This window comes from Coregonus clupeaformis, chromosome 40 (genome assembly GCF_020615455.1).
Source record: "Coregonus clupeaformis isolate EN_2021a chromosome 40, ASM2061545v1, whole genome shotgun sequence".
NCBI lineage: Eukaryota > Metazoa > Chordata > Actinopteri > Salmoniformes > Salmonidae > Coregonus > Coregonus clupeaformis.
In genome coordinates, this window is record NC_059231.1 from 29,090,157 (window position 1) to 29,116,930 (window position 26,774).

Here is a 26,774-nt window from a genome sequence, read left to right on the forward strand (position 1 = left end):
ATCAGCAGCACGACAAGGTGGACTGGGGACAGGGACAGCCAGGAGTGGTCAGGTCAGGTAGTCCTGAGTCATGGTCCTAGGGCTCAGGTCCTCCGGGAGGGGAGAGAGAGTGAGATGGGAGAATTAGAGGGGGCATACCTAAGATCACACAGGACACCAGATAAGACAGGAGAATTACACCAGATAGGACAGACTGACCCTAGCCCCCCGGCACATAGACTATTGCAGCACAGATACTGGAGACTGAGACGGGGGTTCGGGAGACACTGGCCCCATCCAAAGTTACTCCCGGACAGTGCCAACCAGGCAGGATATAACCCCACCCATTTTGCCAAAGCTCAGCCCCCACACCACCAAATTGATATCAACATATACTACCCTGAGACAAGGCCAAGTATAGCCCGCAAAGATCTCCCCCACCGCAAGAGCCCGAGGGGGCACAAAATCGGACAGGAAGATCACATCAGTGACTCAACCCACTCAAGTTGAGTATAGCGAAAAAAGTCTGGCATGACGGGATGCACCCCCTCATAGGGACGGCAAGTCAGTGACATCTGCCCCCGTAATAGGGTCAGAGGCAGAGAATCCCGGTGGAGAGAGGGGAGCCGGCTAGGCAGGTTCACCTTTGCACCCCTGGGCCAGACTACACTCAATCATAGGACCTACTGAAGAGATGAGTCTTCAGTAAAGACTTAAAGATTGAGACCGAGTCTGCGTCTCTCACATGGATCGGCAGATCATTCCATAAAAATGTAGCTCTATAGGAGAAAGCCTTGCCTCCAGCTGTTTGCTTAGAAATTCTAGGGACAATAAGGAGGCCTGCGTCTTGTGACCGTACCGTGTGTGTAGGTATGTACAGCAGGACCAAATTGGAGACATTTGTAGGAGCAAGTCCATATAATGTTTTGTTTTTAGCAGTAAAACCTTGAAATCAGGCCTGGCCTGAACAGGAAGCTAGAGGTTAGCACTGGAGTAATATTATAATTTGTTTTTGGTTCTAGTCAAGATTCTAGCAGCCATATTTAGCACTAGCTGAAGTTTATTTAGTGCCTTATCCAGGAAGCCGGAGAGTAGGGCATTGCAGTAGTCTAATGTTGAAGTGGCAAAAGTATGGATTAGCTTTTCTGCATACTTTTTTGACAAAAAGTTTCTGATTTTTGCAATGTTACTAAAATGAAAGAAAGCTGCTCCTTAAGTATTTTTTTTATATGTTTGTCAAAAGACATATCAGGGTCCAGAGTAACTCCGAGGTCCTTCACAGTTTTATTTGAGACAACTGTACAACCATCGAGATTTGTCAGATCCGACAGCAGAACTCTTTGTTTCTTGGGACCTAGAACTAGCATCTCTGTTTTGTCCGAGTTTAAAAGTAAAACATTTGCCACTATCCACTTCTTTATTTCTGAAACACAGGCTTCCACCGTAGGCAATTTTGGGGCTTCACCATGTTTCATCGAAATATACAGCTGTGTGTCGTCTGTAGAGCAGTGAAAGTTGACATTGTGTTACAGCCTGAAGTCAAAATTGATTAAATTGATTTCTCTCACCCATCTACACGCAATACTCCATAATGACAAAGTAGAAACATGTTTTTGCAAATGTATTGAAAATGAAATACATAAATATCTAATTTACATAAGTATTCACACCTCTGAGTCAATACATATTAGAATCACCTTTGGCATTCAGCTCACTTAGAAACATATTTGGCAGCAATTACAGGTGTGAGTCTTCTTGGGTAAGTCTCTAAGAGCATTGCACATGTGGATTGTACAATATTTGCACATGATTATAAAAAAAAAAATCTTCAAGCTCTGTCAAGTTGGTTGTTGATCATTGCTAGTAGCCATGTTCAAGTCTTGCAATAGAGTTTCAAGGCGATTTATGTCAAAACTGTAACTAGGCCACTCAGGATCATTCAATTTTGTCTTGGTTAGCAACTCCAGTGTATGTTTGGCCTTGTGTTTTAGGTTATTGTCCTGTTAAAAGGTGAACGTTTCTCCCAGTGTCTTTTGGAAAGCAGACTGAACCAGGTTTTCCTCTAGGATTTTGCCTGTGCTTAGCTCTATTCCTTTTCTTTTTATCCTAAAAAACTCCCTAGTCCTGCTGATGACAAGCATAGCCATAACATGATGCATCCACCACCATGCTTGAAAATATGAAGTGGTACTCAATGATATGTTGTGTTGGATTTGCCCCGAACATAACTATATCCGGACATGTATTCAGGACATGAAGTTCATTTCTTTGCCAATCTTTTTTCAGTTTTATTTTAGTGCCATATTGCAAACAGGATGCATGTTTTGGAATATTTGTATTCTGTACAAGCTTCCTTCTTTCCATGCTGTCTTTTCGGTTAGTATTGTGGATTAACTACAATGTTGTTGATCCATCCTCAGTTTTCTCTTATCGCAGCCATCCAATTATGTAACTGTTTTAAAGTCACCATTGGCCTCATGCTGAAATCCCTGAGTGGTTTCCTTCCTCTCTGGCAACTGAGTTAGGAAGGACGCCTGTATCTTTGTAGTGACTGGGTGTATTGATACCCCATCCAACGTGTAATTAAAAACTGCACCATGCTTAAAGGGATATTCATTGTCTGATACATTTTTATTTTTACCAATTAAGCAAATTTTTACTCCTGAATTTATTTAGGCTTGTCATAACAAAAGGGTTGAATGCTTAATGACTCAAGACATTTCAGCTTTTCATTTTTAGTTAATTTGTTAACATTAAAATAAAAAAACATAATTACACTTTGATATTAGTGGTTATTGTGTGTTGGCCAGTGACACACAATCTTAATTTAAGCCATTATAAATTAAGGCTGTAACAAAACAAAATGTGGAAAAAGTTAAGGGGTGTGAATACTTTCTGAAGGCACTGTATGTAATAAAAACAATAGTGGTCCTAGAACGGAACCTTGAGGAACACCGAAACGTACCATTGTTTTGTCAGAGGACAAACTATCCACAGAGACAAACTGATATCTTTCCGACAGATAAGATCTAAACTAGGCAAGAACTTGTCTGCATAAGCCAATTAGGGTTTACAATCTCTCCAAAATAATGTGGTGATCGATGGTTTTGAAAGTGACACTAAGGTCTAGGAGCATGAGGACAGAAGTAAAGCCTTAGTCTGACGCCATTAAAATGTCATATCAACCCTTACCACTTCAGTATCCCTGCACATTGTAAATATGGTCTTGGCACTGACCCTGTCTGTATATAGCTTACTTACTTTCTCGTGTTCTTTTTATTTATATTTCTCGTGTGTTTTTGTTCTACTTTACATTATGTTGTAGTACTACTGATATTGATTACTGCAATGTTGGGAAAGAGCTTGCAAGACCATAATTGGTTAGAAAATTAAATACAAGTTTAATTTAAGGAACAAATGATTGACAGCCGTCCCATATAGATTGCAAAATAGTTAGGAAGAGATTTTTGACATACTCATTCCATTGCAAATGGTTAATGAACTGATATGCAAAAAGACGCCGGACTCAAAACTTATAATTTTTCAATTTAAATTATTATACAAAATTCTTGCTACCAATAGAATGTTATTTATATGGGGGATACAATCTTCCCAGCTTTGCAGATTTTGCTGCGAAGAGACATAATCATTTGTTTTGGTACTGTCCATTTGTAGCTTGTTTATGGTCATAGGTCCAGGAATGGCTGAAGGATTGCAATATTTACCTGGAGCTAACCCTGCAGATAGCACTACTGGGTGATCTGAAAAGTCATAGTCAATCGATCAATAATATAATAATACTTTTAGCAAAACAATTTATTTTCAATTTACAATTTGTAGAAACAATGAGAATAGAAGGGTTCAGAACTTTTGTGAAACATCACAGTACAGTTGAAAAATATATGGCAAATAGAAATCCAATATGGATGGTATTAACAGATAGATTGGAGGGGTTGAATTGAATTGAGCTGAAGATTGGGACTAATAACAACTAATAACAACAAGATAACTAATGTAAAACATACTATGTCCATAATAAGTATACAGGTTATAGGTTAAGAACTTTTGTGAAAGAGCACAGTTTGAAAGATATGGCATATAGAAGCAAACCGAATGGACATCATGAAAATTATCAGAGATGATGAGGGTAGAGGAAGTTCAGGAGTAAAAACAAACAAAATAGAACTATTGTAAAATTGACTGTGTCCATAAAATGTATATAGTATGTATAAGCTGGAAGTAGAGGCCTAATGTTGTTCACTATTTTACTCGAATTAGGGGATGGGTGGTGGGGTTGGAAAGTAATAAAGGAATTTTTTTTTTTTTTTTTAAAGGATATGTGTATATGTATATGTATTTATATGTATGTATGTATATATATATATATATATATATATATATATATATATATATATATATATATATATATATATATATATATATATATATACACACACATACACTACCGTTCAAAAGTTTGGGGTCACTTAGAAATGTCCTTGTTTTTGAAAGACAATAAAAAAAAATTGTCCATTAAAATAACATCAAATTGATCAGAAATACAGTGTAGACATTGTTAATGTTGTAAATGGCTATTGTAGCTGGAAACAGCTGATTCTTAATGGAATATCTACTTAGGCGTACAGAGGCCCATTATCAGCAACCATCAGTCCTCTGTTCCAATGGCACGTTGCATTTGCTAACCAAGTTTATCATTTTAAAAGGCTAATTGATCATTAGAAAACCCTTTTGCAATTATGTTAGCACAGCTGAAAAATTTGCTGATTAAAGAAGCAATAAAACTGGCCTTCTTGAGACTAGTTGAGTATCTGGAACATCAGCAAATGTGGGTTCGATTACAGGCTCAAAATGGCCAGAAAAAAATGTTCTTCTGAAACTCGTCGGTCTATTCTTGTTCTGAGAAATGAAGGCTATTCCATGCGAGAAATTGCCAAGAAACTGAAGATCTCGTACAACGCTGTGTACTACTCCCTTCACAGAACAGCACAAACTGTCTCTAACCAGAATAGAAAGAGGAGCGGGAGGCCCCGGTGCACAGCTGAGCAAGAGGACAAATACATTAGAGTGTCTAGTTTGAGAAACAGACGCCTCACAGGTCCTCAACTGGCAGCATCATTAAATAGTACCCGCAAAACACCAGTCTCAACGTCAACAGTGAAGAGGCGACTCTGGGATGCTGACCTTCTAGGCAGAGTTGCAAAGAAAAAGCCATATTTCAGACTGGTGTAGCAAGCGGCAACAGTAAGAGACTTATTTCTGGAAAGATGGATTTTTAGAAGTAGAAGCTCAAACTGTTTGGGCACAGACCTGGATAGTATGATAGAGCTCTGCAGTAGATTGCAACTCCGCCCCCTTTGGCAGTTATATCTAGATGGAAAATGTTGTCGTTCGGAATGGAAATTTCTGAATTTTTGGTGACCTTCCTAAGCCAAGATTCAGACACTGCTAGAACATCAGTGTTGGCAGAGTGTGCTAACGCAGTGAATAACTCAAACTTGGGGAGGAGACTTCTGATGTTAACATGCAAGAAACCAAGGCTTTTACGGTTACAGAAGTCAACAAATGATAGCGCCTGGGGGGGTAGGAGTGATACTGGGGGCTACAGGGCCTGGGTTAACCTCTACATCACCAGAGGAACAGAGGAGGAATAGAATAAGGATATGGCTAAAGGCTTTAAGAACTGTCTTCTAGTGCGTTGGGTACAGAGAAAAGGGGCAGATTTTCGGGTGTTGTAGAATAGATCCAGGGCATTATGTACAGACAAGGATATGCAAGGATATGAGTACAGTGGAGGTACACCTAAGCATTTGGGTAACTATGAAAGAGATAGCATCACTGGAGGTACCGATTGAGCCGGTCTCCGCGTGTATGGGGGGTGGGACAAAGGAGCTCTCTGAGGCTGGTTGAGCTGAACTTGGGGCTCTACAGTGAAATTGTATAATAAGAACTAATCCAAACAGCAATAGGCTAGGCATATTGACATGGGAGAGAGGCATAACGCAATCACAGGTGTTATTCGAGAGGGCTAAAACAACAACTGGTAATGGCGATGAAAGTTTGGGCTGAGGCTAAACAGATAAACAGGATGGGGTACCGTGTAAAGGAACAGTCCAGCAGGCATTAGCTGTGTAGCTGAGTGATCATAAGGTCCAGTGAACAGCACTAAGTAAGTCTGGGAGCAGATCGTAGGCTGCTAAAGCACAGGCGAGCAGGAGGCACTGCTGTTGATTGCGCGTGCTAGCGGGCCGGGGCTAGCAGATGGATCTTCGTGGTCGTCGCAACGGGAAGCCTTTTGAAACCACATCAGATGATAACATCGGCAGACCAGTCGTGATGGATCGGCGGGGCTCTGTGTCGACACTAGGAGGTCCCGTCCGGTTGACAGAGAGGTAGATAGCCGGGAGATGGGCCTGGCTCGAGGCTAGCTCAAGGCTAACTGGTACGTCGGGAAGATGTGATTAGCCAACAACAGCCATGCGGTTGCAGCTAGCTAGTTGCGATGGTCCGGTGTTAAGGTCCAGTGATTCAGGGATTCCGGCAGAAAATCCGATATGCTCTGGGTCGATAGCACGCTGTGCAGACTGGCCGATAATTGTCCAGGCTAGAGCTGTCTGGTAGGTAGTGCAGGCTATTGACGGTGGTGAAGACCGCTAACAGTGGCTAATAGCAAGTAGCTAGTTAGCTGGCTAGCTGGCTAGTTTCAGCCGTAGGTTCTTGATAAAAATAAAGAAATAATAGAATCCGTTCCACATTGGATGAGGTGGTTGCAGGAAAGTAGATTTAGTTAAAGGATGGAAAGTGAGATAGAGAAATATATACGAATAAAAGACAAAAAACTAAAAAAACTGGCTATTTACACGAGGACACAACACAATACACGACCGCACTACTACCCCATCTTGGATCACACATTTTGGATTGTCTAAGTGTGGAGGATTCTTTGACGAAAGCAAAGTTTGAAGGACACAATTATTATTTCAATTAAAAATCATTATTTCTAACGTTGTCAATGACTACATTTACTATAAGTTTTGCTATATTTCCTATTCAAATTCATTCCATGTATGTTTTCATGGAAAATAAGGAAGTGTCTATATATATATATATATATATATATATATATATATATATATATATATATATATATATATATATATATATATATATATATATATATATATATATACAGTGAGGGAAAAAAGTATTTGATCCCCTGCTGATTTTGTATGTTTGCCCACTGACAAAGAAATGATCAGTCTATAATTTTAATGGTAGGTTTATTTGAACAGTGAGAGACAGAATAACAACAAAAAAATCCAGAAAAACGAATGTCAAAAAATGTTATAAATTGATTTGCATTTTAATGAGGGAAATAAGTATTTGACCCCTCTGCAAAACATGACTTAGTACTTGGTGGCAAAACCCTTGTTGGCAATCACAGAGGTCAGACATTTCTTGTAGTAGGCCACCAGGTTTGCACACATCTCAGGAGGGATTTTGTCCTACTCCTCTTTGCAGATCTTCTCCAAGTCATTAAGGTTTCGAGGCCGACGTTTGGCAACTCGAACCTTCATCTCCCTCCACAGATTTTCTATGGGATTAAGGTCTGGAGACTGGCTAGCCCACTCCAGGACCTTAATGTGCTTCTTCTTGAGCCACTCCTTTGTTGCCTTGGCCGTGTGTTTTGGGTCATTGTCATGCTGGAATACCCATCCACGACCCAATTTCAATGCCCTGGCTGAGGGAAGGAGGTTCTCACCCAAGATTTGACGGTACATGGCCCGTCCATCGTCCTTTTGATGCGGTGAAGTTGTCCTGTCCCCTTAGCAGAAAAACACCCCCAAAGCATAATGTTTCCACCTCCATGTTTGACGGTGGGGATGGTGTTCTTGGGGTCATAGGCAGCATTCCTCCTCCTCCAAACACGGCGAGTTGAGTTGATACCAAAGAGCTCCATTTTGGTCTCATCCACAACACTTTCACAGAGTTCTCCTCTGAATCATTCAGATGTTCATTGGCAAACTTCAGACGGGCCTGTATATGTGCTTTCTTGAGCAGGGGGACCTTGCGGGCGCTGCAGGATTTCAGTCCTTCACGGCGTAGTGCGTTAGCAATTGTTTTCTTGGTGACTATGGTCCCAGCTGCCTTGAGATCATTGACAAGGTTCTCCCGTGTAGTTCTGGGCTGATTCCTCACCGTTCTCATGATCATTGCAACTCCACGAGGTGAGATCTTGCATGGAGCCCCAAGCCGAGGGAGATTGACAGTTATTTTGTGTTTCTTCCATTTGCGAATAATCGCACCAACTATTGTCACCTTCTCACCAAGCTGCTTGGCGATGGTCTTGTAGCCCATTCCAGCCTTGTGTAGGTCTACAATCTTGTCCCTGACATCCTTGGAGAGCTCTTTGGTCTTGGCCACGGTGGAGAGTTTGGAATCTGATTGATTGATTGCTTCTGTGGACAGGTGTCTTTTATACAGGTAACAAACTGAGATTAGGAGCACTCCCTTTAAGAGTGTGCTCCTAATCTCAGCTCGTTACCTGTATAAAAGACACCTGGGAGCCAGAAATCTTTCTGATTGAGAGGGGTCAAATACTTATTTCCCTCATTAAAATGCAAATCAATGTATAACATTTTTGACATGCGTTTTTCTGGATTTTGTTGTTGTTAGTCTGTCTCTCACTGTTCAAATAAACCTACCATTAACATTATAGACTGATCATTTCTTTGTCAGTGGGCAAACGTACAAAATCAGCAGGGGATCAAATACTTTTTTCCCTCACTGTGTGTATATATATATATATCTATATTAGCGAAAAAATAATATATGGGGGATTGGAAGTGATGCAGACAATTACATTGATGGAAGTTAAAATCTATCTGCAATATTAAAGCTGATCTACCCCCTAACAGAATGTTAAACCATCAGAATGTCTTAGGATGAGTTGTAATAAGTTTAACACTTAAATAGTTAGGATGACTTGCATGTAAGCAAACAATGGAAAAGAGGAGGGGTGCTCACCAACCAAGGCAGAAGTGTTCAAGAACAAGGCTCTACCAATGAAAAACATTTGAATTGACTATAGCTCAAGGCACTCTACTACTATGTTAATACCCATTTATTCTGTGCTGCAATGTAAAGTGCTACCCAAACTTTGCTACATTAATGAACAGCTGAACAGAAAAATAAAAACTGCTGTTTTATCAACACATGCTATGAAAAAGAAAATATAATCTGTATTCATGTCTATTTGTTTGTCCATTTTTGTCCAGATCGAAAACAGATCCTATAACAGGAGCGGTGAACTCCAAATACCACCAGCTTTAGTAAGTCTTCTACTCCCATTGATTTGTTGATGGGTTAACATTGCATAATCGGGTTGTTTATTTTCTTTTGTCTTGCTATTTACAGTTGAAGTCGTAAGTTTATATACAATTTAGCCAAATGCATTTCAACTCAGTTTTTCACAATTCCTGACTTTAATCCTACTAAAAATGTCCTGTCTTAGGTCAGTTAGGATCACCACTTTATTTTAAGAATGTGAAATGTCAGAATATAGTAAAGAGAATGATTTATTTCAGATTTTATTTCTTTCATCACATTCCCAGTGGGTCAGAAGTTTACATACACTCAATTAGTATTTGGTAGCATTGCCTTTAAATTGTTTAACTTGGATCAAACGTTTCGGATAGCCTTCCACAAGCTTCCCACAATAAGTTGGGTGAATTTTGGCCCATTCCTCATGACAGAGCTGGTGTAACTGAGTCAGGTTTGTTGGCCTCCTTGCTCGCACATGCTTTTTCAGTTCTGCCCACACATTTTCTATAGGATTGAGGTCAGGGCTTTGTGATGGCCACTCCAATACCTTGACTTTTTTGTCCTTAAGCCATTTTGCCACAACTTTGGAAGTATGCTTGGGGTCATTGTCCATTTGGAAGACCCATTTGCAACCAAGCTTTAACTTCCTGGCTGATGTCTTGAGATATTGCTTCAATATATCCACATAATTTTCCTTCCTCATGATGCCATCTATTTTGTGAAGTGCACCAGTCCCTCCTGCAGCAAAGCACCCCCACAGCATGATGCTGCCAACCCCGTGTTTCACGGTTGGGATGGTGTTCTTCGGCTTGCAAGCCACCCCGTTTTTCCTCCAAACATAACGATGGTCATTATGGCCAAACAGTTCTATTTTTGTTTCATCAGACCAGACGACATTTCTCCAAAAAGTATGATCTTTGTCCCCATGTGCAGTTGCAAACCGTAGTCTGGCTTTTTTCTGGCAGTTTTGGAGAAGTGGCTTCTTGCTGATCGGCCTTTCAGGTTATGTCGATATAGGACTCGTTTTACTGTGGATATAGAGACTTTTGTACCTGTTTCCTCCAGCATCTTCAAAAGGTCCTTTGCTGTTGTTCTGGGATTGATTTGCACTTTTTGCACCAAAGTACGTTCATCTCTAGGAGACAGAACGCGTCTCCTTCCTGAGCGGTATGACGGCTGCGTGGTCCCATGGTGTTTATACTTGCGTACTATTGTTTGTACAGATCAACGTGGTACCTTCAGGCGTTTGGAAATTGCTCCCAAGGATGAACCAGACTTGTGGAGATCTACAATTTATTTTCTGAGGTCTTGGCTGATTTCTTTTGATTTTCCCATGATGTCAAGCAAAGAGGCACTGAGTTTGAAGGTAGGCCTTGAAATACATCCACAGGTACACCTCCAATTGACTCAAATGATGTCAATTAGCCTATCAGAAGCTTCTAAAGCCATTACATAATTTTCTGGAATTTTCCAAGCTGTTTAAAGGCACCGTCAACTTAGTGTATGTAAACTTCTGACCCACTGGAATTGTGATACAGTGAATTATAAGTGAAATAATCTGTCTGTAAACTATTGTTTGAAAAATTACTTGTGTCATGCACAAAGTAGATGTCCTAACCGACTTGCCAAAACTATAGTTTGTTAACGAGAAATTTGTGGAGTGGTTGAAAAACAAGTTTTAATGACTCCAACCTATGTGTATGTAAACTTCCGACTTCAACTGTATCTAAAAACAATACCAATCTCTTACAGTGAGGGAAAAAAGTATTTGATCCCCTGCTGATTTTGTACGTTTGCCCACTGACAGAGAAATGGTCAGTCTATAATTTTAATGGTAGGTTTATTTGATCAGTGAGAGACAGAATAACAACAAGAAAATCCAGAAAAATACATGTCAAAAATGTTATAAATTGATTTGCATTTTAATGAGGGAAATAAGTATTTGACCCCCACTCAATCAGAAAGATTTCTGGCTCCCAGGTGTCTTTTATACAGGTAATGAGCTGAGATTAGGAGCACACTCTTAAAGGGAGTGCTCCTAATCTCAGCTTGTTACCTGTATAAAAGACACCTGTCCACAGAAGCAATCAATCAATCAGATTCCAAACTCTCCACCATGGCCAAGACCAAAGAGCTCTCCAAGGATGTCAGGGACAAGATTGTAGACCTACACAAGGCTGGAATGGGCTACATGACCATCGCCAAGCAGCTTGGTGAGAAGGTGACAACAGTTGGTGTGATTATTCGCAAATGGAAGAAACACAAAAGAACTGTCAATCTCCCTCTGCCTGGGGCTCCATGCAAGATCTCACCTCGTGGAGTTGCAATGATCATGAGAATGGTGAGGAATCAGCCCAGAACTACACGGGAGGATCTTGTCAATGATCTCAAGGCAGCTGGGACCATAGTCACCAAGAAAACACACTACGTAACACACTACGCCGTGAAGGACTGAAATCATGCAGCGCCCGCAAGGTCCCCATGCTCAAGAAAGCACATATACAGGGCCGTCTGAAGTTTGCCAATGAACATCTGAATGATTCAGAGGAGAACTGGGTGAAAGTGTTGTGGTCAGATGAGACCAAAATGGAGCTCTTTGGCATCAACTCAACTCGCCGTGTTTGGAGGAGGAGGAATGCTGCCTATGACCCCAAGAACACTATCCCCACCGTCAAACATGGAGGTGGAAACATTATGCTTTGGGGGTGTTTTTCTGCTAAGGGGACAGGACAACTTCACCGCATCAAAAGGACGATGGACGGGGCCATGTACTGTCAAATCTTGGGTGAGAACCCAACATTTTTGACATTTGTTTTTCTGGATTATTTTGTTGTTATTCTGTCTCTCACTGTTCAAATAAACCTACCATTAAAATTATAGACTGATCATGTCTTTGTCTGTGGGCAAACGTACAAAATCAGCAGGGGATCAAATACTTTTTCCCTCACTGTATGAGGGATGAAGATTTCAAAACTTAAAAGCTGTGAAATAGGTTTTTTGACATTACATAAACTGATTGGAGTTCTGCCCAGGTTCCCAGGCTCCAGCTCTGATTATCAAACGAAGAGAGAAATTAATTTCTATCAGGGTCTATCTGGGTGCCAGGGGACTTTCATACAGATCTAGCTGGGATGGTGCTGTAGGGCTGCAGTGCGGTCGGATACATATGCATGCACGAGCGCACACAAACATCCCAGCATTAGCATACAGACACATTGCACAAAGACAAACTATGCATACGTGCAAGCTCGCGAACACACACACACACACACACTCATGCACACTCAATCACAGTCCTTAGATGATCCCACTAATTATGGAATCTGTGTGTGCGGTTTTATAAAACAGATTATTTCATCAGAACTAATGCAAAAGTAGCATGGCCCACTTACAACCCACACTGCAGTGATGGGTCTAATAAGGATCTGCATTTGTGTGTTCCTTACTAAACTAGTGTGTGTTTATGCCTGTTTTTGTGTGTATGTGTGTCTGTGTGTCTGCACGCGTGTGTGTACATGCCTGTATGCCTGTATGTCTGCGTGTGCGTGTATGTGTGTGTGTTGTGTGCCTGTGTGTGTTCTTTTTTCCTCAGTGATCTCCTGGGGCTGGTCACCTATCTAGATTGGGTGATGATCGTAGTGACCATCTGCTCCTGTATCTCCATGATGTTTGAGTCTCCTTTCACAAGGGTCATGCACGTACCCACACTACAGGTAACTGATGTACTGTAGCTGCCATCCATGTCCACCACACACACACACACACACACACACGCATACAGCATACTTTGTAGACCACTGGTAACCAACCTTTTCTGAGTCAAGATCACTTTCGCAGTGAAAAAGCAAGCTGAGATCTACCGCTCAGATTTTTTTTTACCTAATAAAAACAGTTCTGTAGGAATGAGGTTGGTGCAGTAGGCCTAATACATTATCACACAGCATACTGGCTATATGCCTGGCCTGCCAATGTTGTTCTTCTCAGACCATATTATATTTCAAAAATCCAGCTTTGATAACAAAATAGATCAGTTGGTGTAGCACTTACGAGGCACAGCTTTTTTATTTTACTGGACTGATGGTACCTGCATCTGATGGTCATGGTGTTTTCAAGACAACTGGGAACTCTGGGAGAAAAAAACGACGTCAGTGATCTACAGGTCCGAAAGTCGGAGCCCTATGAAGATGCCAGAGTTTCCGACTTGGAAGTTGGATGACCGTTCAAAACAATTTTTCCCAGTCGGATCTAGTATTTTTTCTGAGTTCCCAGTTGTCTTGAACGCACTGAAGTCGGAAATCGGACATTTCCGAGTTCCTAGTTGTTTTGAACATACCATTAGTCTCAGCGGAGGGAGGGAGAGAGCAGCAGAGGGTCCGCCTCTCACGGTCCCTGCTCTCGCCTTCCTTTCTTCCGGTGAGACTGACCAGAAAAACAGTCTTCCACCTGCGAAACTCGAGTCGCACCACATCTGCCTCATGCACAAATTCATGTTGTTCCTATGACCAGATAAAGTGAAATATTCCTTGATATTAAAATAGACATGACGAGCTGCTAATAATAATAAAAATTATGGACTATTGATACACTTGGCTACTCATTCATTGCAGCTGCAGTGTGATTGGAAGTAGGGAAAAGCGCGTTTTATGTTTTGTAATAGTGTTGAGTAAAAACATTGTTGACAGTGCTGAATAAACTTAGACATGAACTCACTCATAAAAACAGCAGATCTTTGCTGTATTCTTTGACAGTCTCTCTCTGGTCATGGTTTTAAAAGTTATGAAATCTCACGTAGGCTCACTTTGCTGTGGCCAGGGTCGTGGAAGCTGTAGGCACGGTGATATGAGCTATCCGATTGACCAGTGCAGTAGGCACACTCGATTTAGCCACAGATCTCCCTGTCCGCCAGGTAGGTGGAGTTTGTCTTTTCAGAAATTAAATGGTTCAAAATGGGGACACTTTGCCTACCTGGTGCACAGGGCTTCTGAATCAAGTGCACCTACCGCCAAGCCAAAAATGGAGCACAAGCCTTTATCTTAGGCTTTTCTACAGAAATGTTTGGTGATCGACTAAGAATGCCTTGAAGATCGACCGGTTGGTGACCACTGGCTAGATGAAAAACATAGGGATGCACAGAAAGACGAACAGATAGATGGATGAGTGGGTTGGAGGAAGGATGGAGGGATGGATTAACCTTTTCACACGTACCAACAAACGGGTGTGATCATTCGACAGTGGTCCCTGCAGCGTACGCTCAAACCAGTGTGATTGGAACGCTTATTTAGAAGGTCCAGTTTCGATTGACGCAACAGTCAGGATTTGAGCTGGCCACACTGTTTTTTCACAGAAACATTTAGCACAAACACAGTCCTTACAAAGTTATGTCCTGAATGTGGCCAGTTTATTTTTGGATGCAATGTTCAGACATTCACAGAAGTAGCGACAGCATAACACAATCCTCCAAACCGGAAAGTGTAGGCTACATTTGTCCTAGCGCCAACTGAGGAAAGACTGAAGTAACACAAGCATATTTAGATAACTCTCCGCTGACAGAAACCACAATATGAATTAGCTAATAGCAATGACTGTTTATAATTCATCACATCATGGTTGAGCTCACCATTGAGCTAAATAATTGAGTAAAACACTTCCTAGAAATCGAAAGTAATCCGACGATGGGTAGTTTGTGCACGCCGCAATGTTTTTTTCTTCCGTCAACCAAAGATAATAAGAGACAAGATGAGTTTCGTCTGTTTGCAGTATGCATGTTGAAGGGGGTGTGTCGTCGACGATCATTCACTTCCCTTCATTCACTTCCAGAAGTTTACTCGAAAGATGAGTGAACAATTCTTTCACCTCAATATAACATCTTTGCTCTGACAGACGTTTGCGGGACACCCAGAATTCATTGTATAATGTCAACAAACATGGCGCCACACTTAGCTGGCAAATAGCTAAGCATTAGCTGATTATAATCAGTACAACCTTCAAAAGAATTATTTTACACACATCATAGGTGTCCATTACAATCTATGCAATAATCAGAATACATTATTTGTCACCAGTACTTGAAAACATGTGAATAAAACTGTAAATACATTATGGTCTATGCATACATATACAGTGGGGAGAACAGCCCCAAAACAGCCCCAAAACCTGAAGGATCTGGAGAAGGTATGGAGGAGTGGGCCAAAATCCCTGCTGCAGTGTGTGCAAACCTGGTCAAGACCTACAGGAAACGTATGATCTCTGTAATTGCAAACAAAGGTTTCTGTACCAAATATTAAGTTCTGCTTTTCTGATGTATCAAATACTTATGTCATGCAATAGAATGCAAATTAATTATTAAAAACTCAGACAATGTGATTTTCTGGATTTTTGTTTTTGGATTCCGTCTCTCACAGTTGAAGTGTACCTATGATAAAAATTACAGACCTCTACATGCTTTGTAAGTAGGAAAACCTGCAAAATCGGCAGTGTATCAAATACTTGTTCTCCCCACTGTATATATACTACAGTAGAAACGACAACACGATATACTGTGGCTTGCGAAAGTATTCACCCCCCTTGGCATTTTTCCTATTTTGTTGCCTTACAACCTGGAATTAAAATGGATTGTTTGGGGGTTTGTATCATTTGATTTACACAACATGCCTACCACTTTGAAGATGCAAAATAGTTTTTGGGGGTGAAACAAACAAGAAATAAGAAAACAGAAATCTTGAGCGTGCATACAGTGCCTTCCTAAAGTATTCATCCTCCTTGGCGGTTTTCCTATTTTGTTGTATTACAACCTGTAATTTAAATATATTTCTATTTTGATTTCATGTAAAGGACATACAGAAAATAGTCCAAATTGGTGAAGTGGAATTAACAAAATTACTTGTTTGGTGTTCACTAAAAGGCATTTGGGAGACTCCCCAAACATATGGAAGAAGGTACTCTGGTCAGATGAGACTAAAATAGAGGTTTTTGGCCATCAAGGAAAACACTATTTCTGGCGCAAACCCAACACCTCTCATCACCCCGAGAACACCATCCCCACAGTGAAGCATGATGCTGCCACCACCATGCTGTGGGGATGTTTTTCATCGACAGGGACTGGGAAACTGGTCAGAATTGAAGGAATGATGGATGGCGCTAAATACAGGGAAATTCTTGACGGAAACCTGTTTCAGTCTTCCAGAGATTTGAGACTGGGACGGAGGTTCACCTTCCAGCAGGACAATGACCCTAAGCATACTGCTAACGCAACACTCAAGTGGTTTAAGGGGAAACATTTAAATGTCTTTGAATGGCCTAGTCAAAGCCCAGACCTCAATCCAATTGAGAATATGTGGTATGACTTAAAGGTTGCTGTACACCAGCGGAACCCATCCAACTTGAAGGAGCTGGAGCAGTTTTGTCTTGAAGAATAGGCAAAAATCCTAGTGGCTAGATGTGCCAAGCTTATAGAGACATACCCCAAGAGACTTGCAGCTGTAATTGCTGCAAAGGGTGGCTCTACAAAATATTGACTTTGGGGGGTGAATAGTTATGCACGCTCAAGTTTTCAGTTTCTTTGTCTTATTTCTTGTTTGTTCCACAAAAAAATATATATTTTGCATCTTCAAAGTGGTAGGCATGTTGTGTAAATCAAATGATACAAACCCCCAAAAAATCAATATTAATTCCAGGTTGTAAGGCAACAAAATAGGAAAAATGCTAGTTATTTTTTTCATTTCACTTCACCAATTTGGACTATTTTGTGTATGTCCATTACATGAAATCCAAAAAAAAATCCATTTAAATTACAGGTTGTAATGCAACAAAATAGGAAAAATGCCAAGGGGGATGAATACTTTTGCAAGGCACTTTACAGAAAATAAGGCACTTACTTTGATAGGAACGCACATATGTCCAAAGTTATTATTTGTATGGAAAACAACAATGAAGGCACTGCGAGCGCCAGCCAGAAAATGTGCCAGTTCGTGCAAAACTTTGTAAATGTCTGCATACTTGATCTGCGGAAACACTAGGGAAGTGCTTGGACTCTCCTCGAAGAGAGAAGTTTGTCCAGCTCAGTAAAGCCTCAAACATAAATTGTCCGCTACACTGAAATGGGCTACTTTTATGTGAATTAATGAGGAGGCGGAACACACCTCAATTCAAACTGTTGTTAGAAAATAAAACGTGTTAGAAAATAATTTGAAATTGACAAGTTGAAACATAGCCTATAGATAATTAGCAGGCAGTGTGTGTTAACTGTCCTATTGCGTAACAATCACATTTTGGAACAGTGAGTGCATTCTGACATCACGTGCATAAAACAACTCACGCTGGGGCGACCGTTAGAGATATTTGGAACTCACATGTGAAAAGGATAATGGACATATTGCTTTTGATGTTTTTAATTGTGCAGATAATCATGTACTGTATGTATTTATGTATATAACTCTTTTGTACACTGAACAAAAATATAAACACAGCTAGGGCTGTGGTGGTCATGACCTTTTGTCAACCGGTGATTGTCAAGCAAATAACACGGTAATTGACTGTTAATTAACATAAACACATTTAGCATCTCCTGGCTTCCACGCATAGCCTACAAGCCACTGATACAGACCTTTGGAACATCTACATTTTAGAAAGTCTAATAAATCCATGTAATATAGCCTAAACCATCACAATAAATCCATTATTTATTTTAGACAGGTCTAAAGAAACATGATATGAATAAAATGTAGTCTATTTCAGAATAACAGAATAGCATACTCTGAGGTGTCCTTATGTTAGGCCCTGATCTGGCTATGCCATGTGGCTGTGGGCTACACTAGTTAATTTAGCAGACAAGATTTGCTTAGAATTTCGTGGCATTATTTTATATTATTTTATAGTATCAAGAATACAATTTTACATAGAAAGGATATTGTCTCCAAACGATTTGAGGGATTGCGCACATGTGGCTATTCTGTGTTGAGCTGTTAACAAAGAAACAGGTACTACTATATGCTTAATTTAGAGTTATTTCTGTAACTTTAGTTGTGATACAAATGTTGAGCTATATGTTTAGATTTTTAATACATTCAAAGGCTGTATGATGCAACTCTAATGATGATTTGAAAAAGTTGCATGAAAGGCATGAGCTCTGCTTTGTTTTTTGCGCAGGCTGTAGCTGTACACACTTCATCAGTCTCTCATTCACAATTTGACAAGCACTTGATAATGCCTCGAATTTCCCGGCTGCATCCCTTTTGTGTGGCCGTAATGCCTGCAGAAGAACTCACATGGCTCTCCATCACGTGATCGGGTCTTTCTCACAGGCTACACGTGAAGTCAGACATTGGGGACGCAACTGCTCGTGTCCTTATTCAATTCTGAGACACATATTGAAGAAATTGGAAGAACAGTCCACATTTACTTTTCATCAGCCAACAAGATGAGTAGGCCTAACAAACAGCAAAAGCATTAGCCTATGTCAATCTACTATCCGCCATAGTACAAAAGTCGACCCATTCTTCTTTTCTTTTTTTTGTACTTTCACCCGCTTTTTCTCCCCAATTGGCAGTTACATTCTTGTCCCATCGCTGCAAATCCCCTACGGACTTGGGAGAGGCGAATGTCGAGAGCCATGCGTCCTCCGAAACACGACCCTGCCAAGCCACACTGCTTCTTGACACACTGCTCGCTTAACCCGGAAGCCAGCCGCACCAATGTGTCAGAGGAAACACCGTCCAGCTGGCGACCAAAGTCAGCTTGCAGGCGCCCGGCCCACCACAAGGAGTTGCTAGAGCGCGATGGGACAAGGAAATCCTGGCCGGCCAAACCCTTCCCTAACCCGGACGATGCTGGGCCAATTGTGCGCCGCCAGCCTGGGATCGAACCCGGGTCTGTAGTGACACGTCAAGCACTGTGTTGCAGTGCCTTAGACCGCTGCGCCACACGGAAGGCGACCTATTATATTCTGTGCGAGAAATAAATATTTCAAACATAGTCTGGGACAGTTGTGGGACGCGATAGATCCCAAATTAATACAACCACTAGCATCAAAAACCCTGTTTTAATCAATGAACCTAACACAACAGATGAGAGCATTTAGCTTCAATTGTTGATAATTTATTAGGGTATTTCTTCACGTTAGCAGGAAAGTGACCACAAATGTGATTATGCATGTATTACTTTTATTACAAAGGTGCATTTTTCTGCTGAAAATTATCTTCCCCAAACTTGAAACTCATGCGCTGCGTATGTATGCCAGTTAGGCTCTACACCCGTTGTAAAGAGGATTAATGTGCTTCATTTTAAGAAGTTATTCAGCCACTTTAGTTGTGATACAAACCTTATCAAAACATATACACCTATGGGCTAGGCTACATGAGGTGTGTGACTATGATTTGAAAAAGTTGCGCTTTTCTTGCCTTAAGCTGGGCATCATTCACAAGTGATAATATATCATTCACAAATAATAGGCTAATATTGTCACCCATCACACTATTCTTGATTGAATATTGTCTTTACATATACTAAATAATATATGTGTGAAATTTGTTTTGATTTAGAATGGACAATTATCATCAGCCTGTTTGGAAACAGGGGCAGCGGAAAAAAAGACATGTCATCTATGTACTTACAGTAAATAGCAAATGGAGGACACTTTTCCCATGGTTCATTTTCATGCCAGCCAGGTAGGCTATACTCCTGTTGTAAAGAGAAGCAATGTGCATATTATTAGGAAAGTTGAGAAATATATATAGTAGGCCTAGCCAATAGAAAGCTGATGGGATCACCCTCTTTTTAATAGAGGCCATCACTCTGTTTTCTCACGCAATTGCATAGCCTATAGAGTGCATGGGCTCTCATGAAGTGTTTGATTAGATTTTCGATGTCAGAGTGATTAGAGGGACAATAGAGTACTGAGTACCAGGCAGTTAGCAAGTTTGGTAGGCTACTAATGACCATCAGCAGTATCAGAGCTTGGAGAAGCGTAATTACCGTGACTAAACGGTCACGTGGAATTTGACTGCCGTCATGACTCATGACCGCCGGTGTGGCGGTAATACGGTCACCGTAACAGCCCCATCCACGGCCCTACATTTTTTAAAAGGTATCTGTGACCAACAGGTGCATATCTGTATTCCCAGTCATGTGAAATCCATAGATTAGGGCCTAATGAATTTATTTCAATTGACTGATTTCCTTATATGAACTGTAACTCAGTAAAATCTTTGAAATTGTTGCATGGTGCGTTTATATTTTTGTTCAGTATACATACAACTTATTGTACAGAGTTACATTCTGTATTAATTTATTGTGCTGCTAACTTGGACCAGGCACAGAGATGATGGTTTACACTCTTTAAAAAAAAAGGGTTCCAAAAGGGTTATTCGGTTGGGCCCATAGGAGAACCCTTTTTGGTTCATAGACCACTTTAGGGGTCCATGAACCTGCAACCAAAAAGTGTTCTTCAAATGGTTCTCTTATGGGGATTTTTTAATGTAGAGATGATGGGGACAAGGCTTCAACCTGAATACATAAAGGTTGAAATAATACATAAATAAAATATTTATTGGAGCTTAATATCTGGTGTGTTTCAGATAGGAGAGTATGTCTTTGTCATCTTCATGAGTATCGAGCTGAACCTGAAGATCATGGCGGACGGCCTGTTCTTCACTCCCACGGCCGTCATCAGAGACTTTGGAGGAGTCATGGACATCTTCATCTACCTCGTAAGTATTCAAAGAACTTTACATTGTATGTGGGAAACTCACCTCATCCACCACCAATATGTAGCACCCACCTGGGTGATGCCACAGCAGCCATTTTGCGCCAGAAAGCTCACTTTTTTTTTTCAGGTATCACAATATGTAATTGCAACCAGTTTTCCCTGCTGAGGGGAAATGTTGCAAAGGGAGATTCTTACATGATACGTTTGATATATACAGTGGGGAAAAAAAAGTATTTAGTCAGCCACCAATTGTGCAAGTTCTCCCACTTAAAAAGATGAGAGAGGCCTGTAATTTTCATCATAGGTACACGTCAACTATGACAGACAAATTGAGAAATGTTTTTCCAGAAAATCACATTGTAGGATTTTTTATGAATTTATTTGCAAATTATGGTGGAAAATAAGTATTTGGTCACCTACAAACAAGCAAGATTTCTGGCTCTCACAGACCTGTAACTTCTTCTTTAAGAGGCTCCTCTGTCCTCCACTCGTTACCTGTATTAATGGCACCTGTTTGAACTTGTTATCAGTATAAAAGACTCCTGTCCACAACCTCAAACAGTCACACTCCAAACTCCACTATGGCCAAGACCAAAGAGCTGTCAAATGATACCAGAAACAAAAGTGTAGACCTGCACCAGGTTGGGAAGACTGAATCTGCAATTGGTAAGCAGCTTGGTTTGAGGAAATCAACTGTGGGAGCAATTATTAGGAAATGGAAGACATACAAGACCACTGATAATCTCCCTTGATCTGGGGCTCCACGCAAGATCTCACCCCTTGGGGTCAAAATGATCACAAGAACGGTGAGCAAAAATCCCAGAACCACACGGGGGGACCTAGTGAATGACCTGCAGAAAGTGGGGACCAAAGTAACAAAGCATACCATCAGTAACACACTACGCCGCCAGGGACTCAAATCCTGCAGTGAAATACGTGTCCCCCTGCTTAAGCCAGTACATGTCCAGGCCCATCTGAAGTTTTTTAGAGTGCATTTGGATGATCCAGAAGAGGATTGGGAGAATGTCATATGGTCAGATGAAACCAAAATAGAACTTTTTGGTAAAAATTCAACTCGTTGTGTTTGGAGGACAAAGAATTCTGAGTTGCATCCAAAGAACACCATACCTACTGTGAAGCATGGGGGTGGAAACATCATGCTTTGGTGCTGTTTTTCGGCAAAGGGACCAGGACGACTGATCCGTGTAAAGGAAAGAATGAATGGGGCCATGTATTGTGAGATTTTGAGTGAAAACCTCCTTCCATCAGCAAGGGCATTGAAGATGAAACGTGGCTGGGTCTTTCAGCATGACAATGATCCCAAACACACCGCCCGGCAACGAAGGAGTGGCTTCGTAAGAAGCATTTCAAGGTCCTGGAGTGGCCTAGCCAGTCTCCAGATCTCAACCCCATAGAAAATCTTTGGAGGGAGTTGAAAGTCCGTGTTGCCCAGCGACAGCCCCAAAAAATCACTGCTCTAGAGGAGATCTGCATGGAGGAATGGGCCAAAATACCAGCAACAGTGTGTGAAAACCTTGTGAAGACTTACAGAAAACATTTGACCTGTGTCATTGCCAACAAAGGGTATATAACAAAGTATTGAGAAACTTTTGTTATTGACCAAATACTTATTTTCCACCATAATTTGCAAATAAATTCATTAAAAATCCTACAATGGAATTTTTTTCCTCATTTTGTCTGTCATAGTTGACGTGTACCTATGATGAAAATTACAGGCCTCTCTCATCTTTTTAAGTGGGAGAACTTGCACAATTGGTGGCTGACTAAATACTTTTTTTCCCCACTGTACCTAAAGAAAGCAAGGTCTCTGACTGTCTTTTCAAGTAAAGTATATTCTTCTGGAAGACACCTTGATGTTTCTAGACCACTTTTCTCGCTCTGTCTCCCAATAAGGGGTATTCCTTGTGACTTTGGAGAGGACATAATATGCCTTTTGTTAGAATAATGAAAAGATAAATTCTGCTTAAGAAGTTTGATTGATGTCTTGTTGTCTACAATGTCCTAAATAAATGAATGTGAACAATCGTTGGTCTTTGAGGAAATAATTTTCTTTGCTAAATCATGTGAGAATAAGCAGACTGTTTGATTAACGCTATTGCTAATGAGTTTGGGAAGACGACGCAGTTAAACTTTTGAAGATAGCTTTTTAATGACTGACTATAAACTTAATTTAGTCGGGATGCGTCGGTATCATAATTTCTCTTCATGTTTATTGCAAGCAGTTTTTTTTTTTTGTCCATCTTTCAAAACAACTCTTCCCTTACTTGTTTGGGAATGTCATTTGCATATAGATTCTATAATTGGATTCTAACAGCTCTGACAGGCACACTCCACACAGACAGTGGTCCAGTGTTTCCCTTACCATTACCGGGGGGTAGCAGCCCCTTACCTCCCTGCCTAGAGCAGCCCCTTACCTCCCTGCCTAGCTCTATTGCCTCCTCTTACCTAAATGAGTTTTGCCTCTATAGGTGTCAATCGACAATGTTGCTGCCTGAAGTCCTGGATGTTGCATTAAGGGTCATCCCGCCTCAAATATAATCTAAGGGAAAAACTGAGATCAAAGCGTGATCCTGTCTTAACTGGAAGGTGACCAGTGTGTTTGGCTGTGGGATGGTGTAGTGAAAATTAGTGGTGTTGTATGATTGTGTTCTTAGCTTTGAGATGTTGGTGATTGTATAGCATGTAAAAGGGCAACACAGAGTGTCCGATGGGCTTTGTCGTTTTACTGTTTGGTTAGAAAGGCCAGGTCAGGACCTGAGTTTCTAATGACATCTCCCTCCCTCCCTCCCTCCCTCCCTCCCTCCCTCCCTCCCTCCCTCCCTCTCTCTCTCTCTCTCTCTCTCTCTCTCTCTCTCTCTCTCTCTCTCTCTCTCTCTCTCTCTCTCTCCTCTCCCTCCTTCTCTCTTCCTCCTTCTCCCTTTCCCTCTCTCTACCTCTTCTTCTTATCTTCCTCCCCCCTTTCTCTCTCTCTCTCTCTCTCTCTCTCTCTCTCTCTCTCTCTCTCTCTCTCTCTCCCTTCCTTTCTTTCTCTCTTCCAGTGTAGTCTGATCTTCCTGTGCTGGCTGCCTCCTAACGTGCCTCCGGAGTCTGGGGCTCAGCTGTTGATGATGCTGAGGTGTCTTCGCCCCCTACGCATCTTTAAACTGGTGCCCCAGATGAGGAAGGTGGTGCGGGAAGTCATCAAGGGCTTCAAGGAGATTTTCCTGGTTAGTGGTGGTCACACTGTGTGCTCACTTGCACTTCTAGATAAACGCACTAAGAAACACATACACAGGCTTGTATACATACACATACTCACAGATAGACATGCACATGCATACACAAATAAATGCGCAATGAGCAACATTCTTACTTGAGGTCCACCTGCTTAACTCAAGTTTCAATTGACATCAATGCATGATTTATGCGAGAGTCTGAGGGGTTTGCACTCATCTCAACTCTGGATCAGGCCCGATGTAGACACTTGAACCACATTTAGTAAAAACACTCACATACACTTTCACCTTACATGTATACACAGTGGATACATTTTGGGCCAAACTCAGGAGCTAAGCCTGATTGTGGAAATGCACCATGTGAGACACACAGTGATTATTTTGACAAAATTTGACCTAACTTTGTACTGTAGATTACAGTAAGATGCTGAGTGTGAGGTTTCCCCTGCCCTCAGTGTTCTCTCACACTCTACATACAGTGGGGAAAAAAAGTATTTAGTCAGCCACCAATTGTGCAGGTTCTCCCACTTAAAAAGATGAGAGAGGCCTGTAATTTTCATCATAGGTACACATCAACTATGACAGACAAATTGAGAAATGTTTTTCCAGAAAATCACATTGTAGGATTTTTTATGAATTTATTTGCAAATTATGGTGGAAAATAAGTATTTGGTCACCTACAAACAAGCAAGATTTCTGGCGCTCACAGAACTGTTACTTCTTCTTTAAGAGGCTCCTCTGTCCTCCACTCGTTACCTGTATTAATGGCACCTGTTTGAACTTGTTATCAGTATAAAAGACACCTGTCCACAACCTCAAACAGTCACACTCCAAACTCCACTATGGCCAAGACCAAAGAGCTATCAAAGGACACCAGAAACAAAATTGTAGACCTGCACCAGGCTGGGAAGACTGAATCTGCAATAGGTAAGCAGCTTGGTTTGAAGAAATCAACTGTGGGAGCAATTATTAGGAAATGGAAGACATACAAGACCACTGATAATCTCCCTCGATCTGGGGCTCCACGCAAGATCTCACCCCGTGGGGTCAAAATGATCACAAGAACGGTGAGCAAAAATCCCAGAACCACACGGGGGGACCTAGTGAATGACCTGCAGAGAGTGGGGACCAAAGTAACAAAGCCTACCATCAGTAACACACTACGCCGCCAAGGACTCAAATCCTGCAGTGCCAGACGTGTCCCCCTGCTTAAGCCAGTACATGTCCAGGCCCATCTGAAGTTTGCTAGAGTGCATTTGGATGATCCAGAAGAGGATTGGGAGAATGTCATATGGTCAGATGAAACCAAAATATAACTTTTTGGTAAAAACTCAACTCGTCGTGTTTGGAGGACAAAGAATGCTGAGTTGCATCCAAAGAACACCATACCTACTGTGAAGCATGGGGGTGGAAACATCATGCTTTGGGGCTGTTTTTCTGCAAAGGGACCAGGACGACTGATCCGTGTAAAGGAAAGAATGAATGGGGCCATGTATCGTGAGAATTTGAGTGAAAACCTCCTTCCATCAGCAAGGGCATTGAAGATGAAACGTGGCTGGGTCTTTCAGCATGACAATGATCCCAAACACACCGCCCGGGCAACGAAGGAGTGGCTTCATAAGAAGCATTTCAAGGTCCTGGAGTGGCCTAGCCAGTCTCCAGATCTCAACCCCATAGAAAATCTTTGGAGGGAGTTGAAAGTCTTTGTTGCCCAGCGACAGCCCCAAAACATCACTGCTCTAGAGGAGATCTGCATGAAGGAATGGGCCAAAATACCAGCAACAGTGTGTGAAAACCTTGTGAAGACTTACAGAAAACGTTTGACCTGTGTCATTGCCAACAATGGGTATATAACAAAGTATTGAGAAACTTTTGTTATTGACCAAATACTTATTTTCCACCATAATTTGCAAAAAAATTCATTAAAAATCCTACAATGTGATTTTCTGGAGAAAAAAAATCTCAATTTGTCTGTCATAGTTGACGTGTACCTATGATGATAATTACAGGCCTCTCTCATCTTTTTAAGTGGGAGAACTTGCACAATTGGTGGCTGACTAAATACTTTTTTCCCCCACTGTATCTCCCCAGCAGCCCAGAGGCTATTTGACTGCGTGGGAAAGCCCTGGCTGTTTCTAACCCCTCTATTGATCTAACACACACAAACACACACACGAAAACACTCACACACACCCACACTCACAGGTTTCCATTCTTCCCTTTTACTTTAATGTGTGTGTGTGTGTTATAGGTCTCCATCCTGCTCCTGACTCTAATGCTGGTGTTTGCAAGCTTCGGCGTTCAGCTCTTTGCTGGAAAACTAGCCAAGTGCAATGACCCCCACGTATTCCTTCGGGTATGACCAAGCTCTTTATAAAATTGATTTTCCAAACCAAGAAGAGCGGATATTTCCATTCATAGTAATGTCCATATTGGGTGTACTATTTGAAATTATGAATTCATTGTTGTTATTTGATATTGATTAAAGCAGAAAATCTGATTTAAATCAAAAGATT

The 26,774-nt window shown here is 41.2% G+C and overlaps 1 protein-coding gene across 3 annotated transcripts in view; it reads left to right on the forward strand.

The window, feature by feature from the left end:
• The window catches only part of nalcn (sodium leak channel, non-selective), a 327,441-nt gene that overhangs the window by 248,404 nt on the left and 52,263 nt on the right, over positions 1–26,774 (forward strand). For all 3 annotated transcript variants that reach the window (XM_041863638.1, XM_041863654.1, XM_041863648.1), the window contains 5 exons: positions 9,276–9,329; positions 12,914–13,034; positions 20,892–21,023; positions 24,082–24,249; positions 26,510–26,614. In XM_041863638.1, coding sequence (XP_041719572.1) covers positions 9,276–9,329; positions 12,914–13,034; positions 20,892–21,023; positions 24,082–24,249; positions 26,510–26,614 — 580 coding nt within the window. The remainder of the gene's footprint in view (positions 1–9,275; positions 9,330–12,913; positions 13,035–20,891; positions 21,024–24,081; positions 24,250–26,509; positions 26,615–26,774) is intronic.